We start from the raw sequence: 12444 nt of genomic DNA on the forward strand, positions 1-12444 counted from the left end.
GGAATTAAGTCATATTAATATATTACGTTTTAAAACCACATATATCATAGATTATTAACATAATTCAGTGTCAAGTACATAGTATGCTGTGTTCTGGAATATTAATTTCAATTAATAATTCCTAGTTTGTAGAGATGGCTTCATTGTTGTGGTCCTAGACTTTTTATCTGTGAACATTCTTTGTTTTGAGAAATTTATGTTAGCTGTTTTTCTTAGACAAAGATGAGTTTCTTTTGCTTAATGCTTTAAAATCTGTAGTTTTTTTTTTATTCAAAAATGGGAGTTACTTTTGAAATATTTGTAAAAAAATGAATATTGTCATTTTGAGCATAAATCACATTAGTAGATGCTCTGGTAGTCAAGCAGTATACACTTAGATTGCTAAGATATTAATACTATATAAAATACGTTGTTTTTCTAGTACTTCTGCCATCTGTACTTAAAATGCTCATTGAGATGTACGTTGGAAGGCATCAAAATATCGTTGTTTTCCAATGAAAAACTACATCATTTTTTATACCTATGAACATTTAATTATGTGCTAATAATAGTATTTAAATAAATACCGATGAGATTTTTTTCCCCTAATTTTATATCCCCTCTGAATTGGAAATCCATATTTTCATTTAGGGTGCACTTATATTTCATGGTTTAAGTGTAGTGGATATTAGTATATAAAAATAAATTGAAGTTATTTTTGTTTGCCCTGCTCCAAAAGATTATAATTGAATTGATTTAAAACTCTAAGACAGGCAGCCCTGGTGGCTCGGCGGTTTAATGCCACCTTCAGCCCAGGGCCTGATCCTGGAGACTTGGGATCGAGTCCCACATCAGGCTCCCTGCAGCAAGCCTGCTTCTCCCTCTGCCTGTGTCTCTGCCCCCCCCCCTTTCTTTCTCTCTCCCCCCGTGTTTCTCATGAATAAATAAATAAAATCTTAAAAGCTAAGACATTATTTAAACTATATTTAGTTTACTGAGAACTTGACATAAATATGCTACCTGGGTTTTTAATTAAGTACATACTTTTTATAACATAAATATTTAATATATGGAAGACCAAGACTGTTAGTATTTAATTTGTTGATTTAGATTATGTCCAGACTAAATCTTATTTATTTTTACTTTAGGCTAAAATAGAATCTGATCGAGTCATCGGATCTGTAGGCAAAAAAGTAGTACAGGAAACTGGAATTAAAGTTCGAAGCCGATCACATGGTTTATCAATGGCTTATAGGAAAGATTTTCAACAGTTGCTCCAGGGAATTTCAGAGGATGTTCCTCACAGACTGCTAGACCTTAATATGAAAGAATACACTGGGTTCCAAGTCGCTTTGCTTAATAAGGTAAATGTTATATGAATTTAGTACTACCCCAGCTATATTCTGTTGAATTGTTAAGTAAATCAAATTTCCTATTAACCGATAATTTTAGTTTGTCCAAGCTTTAGAAGTACTTCTATACCTCCGAAGAATAATGATCAATAATACTATTACTGAATCATTGAATTTTAGAATCGAAACAAACATTATGTATGCTGAATGGCTGAATAGATGGACTGATGAATAAACCAATCTATTCATTTTTATAGATGAGAAAACATATGGGGCACCTGGCTGACTGAGTAGAGCATGTGACTCAGGATCCTGGGGTTGTAAATTTGAGCCCCATTTTGAGTGTAGAGATTAGTAAGAAAGAAAGACAATAGAGGCTTACAGATTGCCTAACTAGTCATAGAGTTCACTGCATTTTGGTACTTACACTGATGACCTTGGGTACATCATAAAATGCTTTATGAATATTCATTATTTAAAAGAGCCTCATCCCAGTAGCCTTTTATGTAGAAACAGACAAGCTGATCTAAAATTTATATGGAAATTCAAAGGTCCTAGAAAAAGAGTTTTGTAAAATGATAAAGTTAGAAGACTCGTACTATCTAATTCTGAAAGTTACTGTAAAGTTGTAGTGATCATCAACAGAGTGTTGTTGGCATATGGATAAACATATAGATCAGTAGAACAGAAGAGAGTCTGGAAGTAAGTCTTCACACGTGTAGTCAGTTAACTTTTAACAAGAGGTGCCAAAATAATTCAGTGGGTCAGAAGACAATCTCTTTAGAAATAGTGCTGGAACAATTGGATACCCATATTCAAAATAGTAAATTTGATCGTTACCTCATATTACTTGAAGTGCTCATGAATCTTAAATGTAAAAACTAAAACTATAAACTTCTAGAAGAAAACAGAGAAAGTCTTTATGATGTTGGGTCAGGAGTCATCGAAGGTTTCTCAGATACAACACAAAAAGCGCACACACACAAAACTTGATAAATTGAGCTTCATTAAAATTTAAATTTTTGTCTACAAAAGAAATTCTGTAAAATGAACAGGCAAGCTACAGCCTGGGAGAAAATTATATATAGAAAAAAGAATTAGTATCAAAATATATAAAGAAGTCTGTCAACTCTGTGATAATAAGACAAACACAATAAAAAATTGGTAAAATATTTGAACAGATACTTCACCAAATAAGGTACACAAATTTGAACACACACTTAAAAAGATCCTGTATCTTAATGACTATTAAGGAAATGCAAATTAAAACTAGTGAGATCCCACTTCCCATCCACTAGAATGGCTATACTTACTATATAACCAGCAGTTTTACTCCAAGGTGTATCTGTCTACATGAGAAAAACGAAGACAATAGCCATAGAAAGGCTTTTTATGCAAATGTTCATAGCATTATTCATAATAGCCAAAAACTGAAAGGAAACTTCATAAACTGGAAAATGGATAAACTATGTCCATAGAATGGAATACTACTCTGCAGTCAAAAAGAACAGACTACTGATGCATTAATAACATGGATTAATCTCAAAATATCATCCTTAGTGAAAAAAGCCTGATAGAAAAGATTTGATATAGCAAAATTCCACTTATAAAATGGAATGTAGGGAGACAGGAAGCAGGATTAGTGGATGCCTGGGGATAGGAAAAGGGATTGACTACAGATGGGCACCAAGAACTTTTTTGGGGTGATGGAAGTGTTCTTAACCTGCATTGTGGTGATGGTTTCACAACTGTTTGCTGATATTCATCAAACTGTATACTTAAAATGGGTTAATTTATTGTATGTGAATGATACGTCAAAGCTGTGTTTCTTCTTTAAACTTTCAAAGGTTTTAAAATTTGGAAATTTGTTTTATAAGCTATTTACTTCTCTTAGCCAGAATATATAATAAAATCTTGAAAGATGTGAATTTGAGGTATTTGAGCTCATTACCAATTTTGATCTTCTGGTTCCCAGGTATGTTTAGATTGCATCATAATTCTTTATTCTATTTTGAAGCTAATTAGACTTAATATATCTTATTTCAAAACCTATGCTGCAGGCTAGAGGTTTTAGTCTCTTTTAATTCTATGTTGGAAATAAATTTTGTCTTTGAATGTTTGTCAACAGGATTTGAAGCCACAGACATTTAGAAATGCATATGACATACCAAGGCGGAATCTTTTGGATCACTTAACAAGAATGAGATCTAATCTTTTGAAGAGCACCCGCAGATTTCTTAAAGGACAGGATGAAGGTTAGATCATGGTTTTAGTAATGGTATTTCTTTTGTGAATTTCTTACTTTATGTTGAAAAAATATGGTATGGGAATATAACTTTTAAAGAATTATTAGTATTACATTTTCTTTTTAAATTCAAACAAATGAAGTAAGGAGTCATCTCTGATTCTCAACATTTTTTTCTATCATCACTGTTGCCCCAAATTCTATTCCCCAGAGGTGACAATCTTTATTAGCAGCTTATTTTCTTTATTTTGGCTTAGTTCATGCATTCACATGCACACACAAAATCATTTTCTTGTGATACACTAGTTAGTATCTGGTGGTTTAGCTTGGATGGTCAGTACGTGTTCTCTTCTTTCAACTATATCTGTAGCACGTAGTACAAATCAAGTCAGATGAGAATTTAACTCTTTGCCATCTCTGATATAAGCATTCCAACTATAGCTTTATATAAAAAGGATTATCTCTGTGTATGTCTTTCCTGTAAATTTTGCTATAATTCTACTACTTTGGAATGGAGAGAAGAGACACTCCTATTCATGGTAATGTTAACACATCATTACTTATTTTATACACTCAAATGGACTACAATATTTTTGCTTTGTTTAGAAGATAAAGTCAATTCTTTTAAATTTTACTTTAAAAAAATCTCAAAGATTTCATTTTAGTCACAATATTTATAATGACAACATGAATTTTAGCATATATGGTAAGGGAAGACTGCCTGGAATAACACCAGGTAACATTCATATATAGGAAGACATTATTTGAGATATGAAGTGTTGTTTTAGTGAGGTTAACTTTTGTTGTTCTCTTCTGTTTGAAAAGATCAAGTGCACAGTGTTCCTATAGCACAAATGGGGAATTACCAGGAATACCTCAAGCAAGTACCTTCTCCACTAAGAGAACTTGATCCTGATCAGCCTCGAAGGTTGCATACATTTGGCAACCCCTTTAAGCTAGATAAGAAGGTAAACTTGAAATGTTCCATTGTATAATTCATTTGTGGATTTCACAGTTCTTAATTTAACTAAAGTAAGCTACTTTTCTTGGTAGACTAATAAATGTCAACATAGTTATAATACAGTTGCTCTAATGGGGATTGGAATTAGTTGTACCATTTAAAAACTGTATGTAAATCTAGGGAAATTATATATTTTTTTGTTACAGGGTATGATGATAGATGAAGCAGATGAATTTGTGGCTGGACCTCAAAATAAACATAAACGACCTGGAGAACCAAATATGCAAGGAATCCCTAAAAGACGTCGCTGTATGTCCCCATTACTAAGAGGCAGACAACAAAATCCAGTTGTGAACAATCATATTGGAGGAAAAGGACCACCTGTACCTATGACTCAAGCACAGCCAGATCTTATTAAACCCCTTCCTCTTCATAAAGGTAAGAATTTAAAAACAAACTTTATTTGCTGCTTTTTGTTTCTTTTGTGGGGATGAGATTTTTGTAATAGATTGTGGAAGAAATTGATTGATAAAGCCCAAGAGTGTCTAGAGAAGATACTTGTTTATTTTAAATTAGCATGTGATCATTTTGTATGTCTTTTTAAAGAACATTTGTTGGACATTTCTTGTGTTTATCATGCTTTATTATAGCTAGCCATAATCTAAATACCATTTATAAGTCCGTTAAATAAAAAATTCAAAATATCGTTTACAAGTCTTAAGTATTTCAAAATGACACTTATTAAAGGGGTATTAGCAATACCCACAGAAAGATGGTTTTCAATTTCAGGTTAATTCAGCAACTAATTAGGGGCACCTGAGTGGCTCCGTGGATGAGCGTCTCAGGGCATGACCCCGGGGTCCTGGGATCGAGTGTCGCATCAGGCTCCCCACAGGGAGTCTCCTCCTCTCTCCGCTTGTGTCTCTGCTTCTCTCCCTGTGTCTCTCATGAGTAAATAATAATAAAAAAAAATCTTTAAAAAAAAATCAACTAATTATTAAATACATGTGCTATTATAAACAGTGCTAGGCATTGAGGTATCATAGTGAACAAGACAATAGTGATCTCTGCCTTTATTTATGATGAGTGAGGAAAGATAGTCATTGAATGTTGAGTTAGAATGTGATGAATGTTATAAATGGTGGTAAGAGGATTTAACTTAGTTTGTGAGGTCAAGACCCTTTACTGAGGAAGTTATGTTTAAGCCAACATTTAAAGGTGAATGGGAATTGTTTCACTAAAGCTGTGCATTTAGCAGTAGTGCTAAGCAGTATGCTAGGCACTATATATAATATGCTACAGTAGTAGTATAAGAAAAATATGTGCAAGCAAATATACAAAAGAGAAGGGATTATAGGAACTGAAAGAATTCCAGTTTAGCAGAGGTGTTCAGAGTGAGATAAGGTGAGAAATGAAAGATAGGCTGAGGCCAGATCATGGAGGGCCTTGGAGGCTGTCATAAAGATTCTAGACTTTAAAGAGGAGAATTTTTTTTTTAAAGATTTTCTTTATTCATGAGACACACAAAGAGAGGCAGAGACACAAGAAGAGGGAGAAGGAGACTCCCTGCGGGGAGCCCGATGCAAGACTCAATCCCAGGACCCCCGGGTCACGCCCTGGGCTGAAGGCTGGTGCTAAACCCCTGAGCCACGCAGGTGTCTTGACAATGAGCATCTTTGAAAGATTTTGAAGAGCTAGTGACCTGACCTGATTAGCATTTTATAAAAAAAACAGGCCGACTGTACTGTTTGGAATATTGTTTGGGAAGAATAAGAATGGATTTAGGGGAACCCTTAGTGAATTAATGATTTCCTTAAATATAGGTAGTGATCATTTATGGCTTTATTAGCATCATAACTGGAGAGAAACCAAATATTCTATAACTCCTGATGGCATTATACAATACTACTTTTGAAGTACTCTTGCAAAAAAAAAAAAAAAAAAAAAAAAAAGAAATTGAACCTTAATCTGATCAAGCCTCTAGATCTAACTACCAATTTATAGGAAATACAGAGGTTGGAGAAACATATTAAATGACAAAACAGGGATACAATTAGCATAATCCAGATTGTGGTAAACTGTAGGACAAAGAATATAGGGCATGTGTGTTTCCAGAAAAACAATTCATAAAGAAAAAAGATTACAGAAGGATTTTATAGATTAAAAGGTAGTTAAAAGACATATATAAATCAATAACAATGTATGGGACCTGATGTGGACCCTGAATCAAACAAAATCAAACATTTCCCTACAAATAGAAAATATAGAAGGTAATTAGATTGTGGACATTGATAGGGTATTTGATGTTGCTAAATAATTGTTATGGATGCATAGAACTTAGGAAACCTAGGGAAGAGCTAATGACCTGGCAGCGGAGTTGTCCGAAGAACATGTGTTTGAGAAATACCTGGATGCACCAGCAAAGACTTGGTGATGTTGGACTGGGTATTGGAGCCAGGGCAAGAGAGGAGTTGAGCGATGCTGGGTAGACGAGAGTGACAGGTTGAGTGGAAGGAGAGAGGGTGAGTGAGTTGAGAGGCACCCATTGCCTAGCCACGTAGAGATCGTAAAGTAGGAGATGGGTATTTTAGTTTAGACCTCAGGGAAAGGGGCCGGGGAGAAAGGGAGCTACAGGAGGCAGTCTTAACCTCCACCGGAGTGGATTAAATTACACCAAGGGAAACCACGAGAAGGAGAAGCCTACAGCAGAACTTTGAAAATGCCAAAGTTAAGGGGAGAAATAAGGTTCAAAAAAGGAAATTGAGAGGGAAGAATCCAGAAATAGGAGATGAGAAGAACTTGGTGTCGTGAGAGCTAAGGGGAAAGAGAATTGAGTGGTTGGTGGCTTCAAATAATTTGAACAGATTGGTCAAGAGGATTGGAAAAGTTGTGTTGGTCTCTGGCTACCTTAGCAAGAGCGATTCTGGTGGAGTAAAGGTGCCAGAACACTGACGAAATGGGTGGAGGCGTAAGAGATGAGAAAATGGAGACCATGAATGTTGTAAACAACCAGTTTAAGAAGTGTAGCTGTGTAAGGGAGGTGGGGAGAGAGTGATAGCTGGAAGAAGTCCTGGGGTTAAAAGTTGTGACCTTGCTTGGGCTTTAAGATGACAGAGTTGAGCATGTTTAAATGCTGGTGTGATGGAGAGAAAGTGTAGTCAGCACCAGATCCCAGGGAAGGCAGAAAGGAATGGTCCAGAGCCCATATGATAGAATGCTGCTTCCACTGGAGCAGAGTGGGTGTGGGCACAAGTTTAACAGTGGGAAGTAGAGGGAGTTTCTACGCCACGGCTCTGCTTTTCTTTCCTCTGTGAAGTAGGAGGTGACGTGTACTAACAAGAGGGAAGGAGAGATTGGGAAAGTCAGAGATGTTAAAAGAGTGGAGAAGGTTAGAATGATCTTTTGTAGGAGAGGGAGAAAGGTTGTAATAAGATTGCTAGGTAGCGGTAGGATCCAGGAACACTTGGATGGTGATGGTGATCACTCTGCAAAGCTGAATGCTATTTCAGTAGTGCTCATCATAACAAATGCAGGTCTAGAGCAAGTAGAGAGAGTCTTCAGATTTGGGGTTTTGCCTGGCAGGGATCATGGGAGGGCAATAGAATGAAAGAATGTAGGACCCTGGTAAAAAGTAATACATTATGTGATGTAAGTTGGATAGATTAGAAAGAAGAATCTAGAAGGTAGGATGGGAGGGAGAAAGTGGAGGAGTTCCTGGAGTAAGAGTCTGGCTGAGTTACAGAAAACCAGCAGGAGTCTTGCAAAGATAAGATTTATGTTCATCTGTCCATGCCTTTGTGTTTGATTTGAGAGGCAAACAAGATGAGAAATTAAAGAATTTGAGTGGCCATGTTCTTGGCAGGTGATCTGCGTAGACCTTGAAATCACATACTACAGTACTTCTCAGACTTTAGTGTGTAGTTGAATCACCAAAGGATCTAGTTAAACTGCAGTTTCTAGTTCATTGTGTTCATTGTTTCGGGCGGGGCTCAGGACGAGCCCTTGTAGCAAGCTCTCTGATGGTGCTCATGCTGCTTGTATTGGAACACATTTTGAGTAGTAATGGCCTAGGACAACGCCCAAGGGACATGAGGGTAGAAGGAAGTGTGTGAACCAGGTGTGACCACAGAGGGGTACCTTGGAGATCAATAAGCTAGTGACAAGGAGAGAGAGGATGAGCACAGTGGCATAGTTGAGAGCCTCCAAGGAGCAGGAGTGTTCTAGGAGTGCGTGGAGAAAGATCTTGAAGTGGCACTAGAAGGTGAAGGAGTCTGTGACTCCACATCTTTATTTTAAGTCTGTACAGAGTATTTGAGAGAAAGTAATTTCTACTTCAAGTCTGAAAAGAGCAGTTTCTTGGCCAGAGAGCTGGGTTTTAGTTAAAGTAGGAGTTGTAGAGAATATTCAGGAAAATTTGCTAATCGTGGAAGCGGATTTAGGAAGGAGCCAGAAGTTTGAGGGATTTTTGTGGGAATGAGTTTACCTTTTGGACAGTAAATTGGGAAAGTAGAGGTGGCTTCACCTGGTGTCCTGGAGGTTTAGTGAGCAGTCAGGGAACTTCTATAATTCAGCTGATTTCTGTGGGGGGCAAGAGTTAGCAAGCTTTTTTGTTGTTGTTAAAGTCTAGTAATCTGATGAGCTGCACCAGGCACCAGGCTGTTCTGTGTTACTCAAGTAACACAGACTGGATGAGTGGTTTTGAGAAAAGAGTGTACTGTAAAGTGACCTGTTTGATGGTGTGTTCCCTGCAGAATGTCGAACAGTTTGAACTCCTCGTGTTTACTTTTGCCTCTAAATGATAGTAGATGCATAAGGCAGAGGGAGGTTGGAATGAGCTAAGGCTCTCTCTGTGTTTCCCTGAAGTATTAGAAATCTACTTGTTCAGTAAAACTGCCACAGAATAGAGCAGAGAACTAAAAAGTTGCCTGAAATTGTCTTTTATTTTTTTCCTAAGGGCAAAAATTAAACAGATTTTGTAAGTGCAAATTGAAATCCACTATCTCTTTGTTGAAAAGCTTAAGAACCATATCCTATTATTTGTTAATTTGCATCCATCAAGGAGATTAATTGTGATTTGCTGTAATATTATTTGTAGCTTTTTTTTACTGTGTGCTTTGAAATTGGCTCATATTTTTTTTTATTTTTTTATTTTTTACTTCTCTTTGTTTTTAGTTTCAGAAGCCACTAATGATTCGACAATAGATGATGTGGTTGAAAATCATGTTGCAGACCAACTTTCATCAGATATTACACCAAATGCTATGGATACTGAATTTTCAACTTCTCCAGCCAATTTACTGGAACGACCAACCAATCATACAGAGGCTCTTGGTCATGACCATTTAGGAGCTAATGACCTCACTGTTGGTGGATTTTTAGAAAATCATGAGGAACCAAGAGATAAAGAACAGTGTCCTGAAGAGAATCTACCAGCATCTTCACTGAACAAAGGAAAGAAATTGATGCATTGCAGAAGCCATGAGGAGGTCAACACTGAACTAAAAGCACAAATAATGAAAGAGATCCGAAAGCCAGGAAGAAGTATGTATAATTAGAGGCAAACCTCATATTTGATTTCTGTGTGTGCGCAAAGAAGAGAGTCAGATTAATCAAAAACATAGACCTGATTCTAGATGAGTGCTGAACAACGTAGGAGCTGTATGATTTGGTTTTTTATTCATCCTACAAACACTAAATATCTGCTGTGTCCCCAGTATTGTGGTGTAGAGAGGGTGAGCAGGAGGTGCTGAGAGCGGAGCTTAGAGAACACACAGGTCGGCAGCACAGAGTTCCTACCGGGGCAGGAACCTGGTGTCCTGCGTATTTTCTACACAGCAGCTGCTGGGATGGAGCAGCAAACCCAGCAAGATGGAGCGAATGTTAGATGACTTCGGGTCTGTAAAGTTCCTGGCCTAGTGTCCCCACTGTGTTTAGGGTTTAAACTATGATAGTGACCAGGAGGAGTATGTTTAGGCCCCACAATGGGAGTTACAGAAACTATGTATTTCACGAATACAAAAGGAGTTTGTGAGATACAATATCAGTATTATTGGCACTCATTCAAGAGATAGATGTTGGCAGATCCCCTATCTGATGGTACAGTGACCCACGGTGGTTCAGAAGTGGGCAGGTCAGCCCTTGCCACTTAGAGCTTATAGTCCTTGGCAGAGTTTTAGGTGAAAACCTGAAACTGAAATAGCACTTTCCCCGTTTCTCACCCTGTCCTTTGCCCCTCCCTACCATGGGAACTGTAGTTTAGAGATTAAATTATAAGGATGGAGGTGCCTCGCTGCTTCTTTTTCAGTGGCACTATCAGAAAGCTATTCACTGATTTTTCTCAGTTTTGTGTTTGTTTCTTTATGGGAATTTTTACCAAAAATTGAGTTTAACAAGTTATTTTATCTTTGCTGATATGTGAAATGTGCGTATTACAAAATTTTTAATGAGTGGTGAAAATTTAACGTAGAATATCTTGGTTTTGTGTACTACATCTTGATATAGTAAACTGCAAAAGAAAAATAATAAGAGTGTGTAGAAAAGCCACTTAACTTTTTCTTTTTGCTTCTCTTGTTTTAAGAATATGAAAGGATCTTCACGTTACTGAAGCATGTGCAAGGCAGTTTACAAACAAGACTAATATTTTTACAAAATGTCATTAAAGAAGCATCAAGGTAAAGAATCTATTACACATTTTGAAATGATTATGAAATGAGTCCCCAGCTCACAGTCAGGTTTTTAACAGTATTTATTTTGAACCTGTGATAGTATGCATGTGTATGACACACTCATGTGTATATAAGTTTTTCTTTCTTTCTTTTTTTTTTTTTTTTTTTTTTTTTAGTTTATTGAAAGAAGTCCACTTAAAAAATAGCCATGCACAAATTTTTCACCAACTATGGACCTTTTCTACCTACAGATTACAGATACTTGCATAATTCTCATTTATCCTATTCTGTGGCTTTGGCGGGGGGGGGGGTGTCTTTATACTTTATAATCTTTAATTTTTCTCCTTTGCATATTTGGGCTATAGTTAATATTAACCAGTGATTAGAAACAACCTCGAAAGACAGTATTTGTACGTGGGAAAACCTGTAATTAAGGGGAGCAGAGTTGGACAAATGGGCCTTATTCTGATTGCTTCAGTAGCTCAGGATTATGTACTTTAATACAAGGAATGTGGATCAAGATTATAAATGGTAACTATGAAGTGCAGTTAACTGGAAAGCATAGTTGTAGTCGTTTAGGGAGTATAAAAAACACTTTTCTTTCACGACTTCTTTAGTATTCTAAGAAAACTTAGTGTTAATCTTATCTGACCTTCTGAATATACCCACCCCTTAATAATCCCCTAGTTTCGTCCATGCTACACATAAAGGTATTTTTAGTTGGACCAGTTAATTTTTTTCTTTTTTGAGTGGCTAGAGCATATGCCACTTTGAAGGTTCAAGATCAGACCATAACTTTTCATGTTGTTTTGAGTATTTCGCCTGTTGTTTTCTTTATGTGACATTCTAGCAACTTAGACTTCATGGATTTAGCTGTATTCCTGGTGCCTGCCCTCCATTTTTGCCACCTTGTAGAGAGATGTGGAATATTAGGGTGGCTCTTCATACTAATTTACAAGTAGAGAGGAAGGAAGGTATAGATTGGACAGTGTTTTGATATTCTCATTCTAAAAAGCATCAGCAGTATTAATACTTCTGTAGACAAATGCGATTTTAAGCTACTATATTAGTGGAAAAAAGTTAAATTACCACTTGAACTGTTGTCTATATCCTATACTACAGATGTCTAATAATCCTTGATTTGCTAACTTTCAAATTGTAATAGAACCCAAGGGTTTTTTTTTTTTTTTTTCAAGATTTTATTTATTTGAGAGAGAGTGAGCAAGTACAAGCAGGGGGAGA

General features: G+C 36.5%; 1 protein-coding gene across 1 annotated transcript in view; it reads left to right on the forward strand.

The window, feature by feature from the left end:
- The window catches only part of INTS6 (integrator complex subunit 6), a 90249-nt gene that overhangs the window by 73919 nt on the left and 3886 nt on the right, over positions 1-12444 (forward strand). Inside the window, exons 12-17 of the mRNA XM_055335742.1 lie at positions 1128-1343; positions 3460-3586; positions 4402-4544; positions 4744-4975; positions 9710-10078; positions 11115-11208. Coding sequence (XP_055191717.1) covers positions 1128-1343; positions 3460-3586; positions 4402-4544; positions 4744-4975; positions 9710-10078; positions 11115-11208 — 1181 coding nt within the window. The remainder of the gene's footprint in view (positions 1-1127; positions 1344-3459; positions 3587-4401; positions 4545-4743; positions 4976-9709; positions 10079-11114; positions 11209-12444) is intronic.

This window comes from Nyctereutes procyonoides, unplaced genomic scaffold (genome assembly GCF_905146905.1).
Source record: "Nyctereutes procyonoides isolate TBG_1078 unplaced genomic scaffold, NYPRO_anot_genome, whole genome shotgun sequence".
NCBI lineage: Eukaryota > Metazoa > Chordata > Mammalia > Carnivora > Canidae > Nyctereutes > Nyctereutes procyonoides.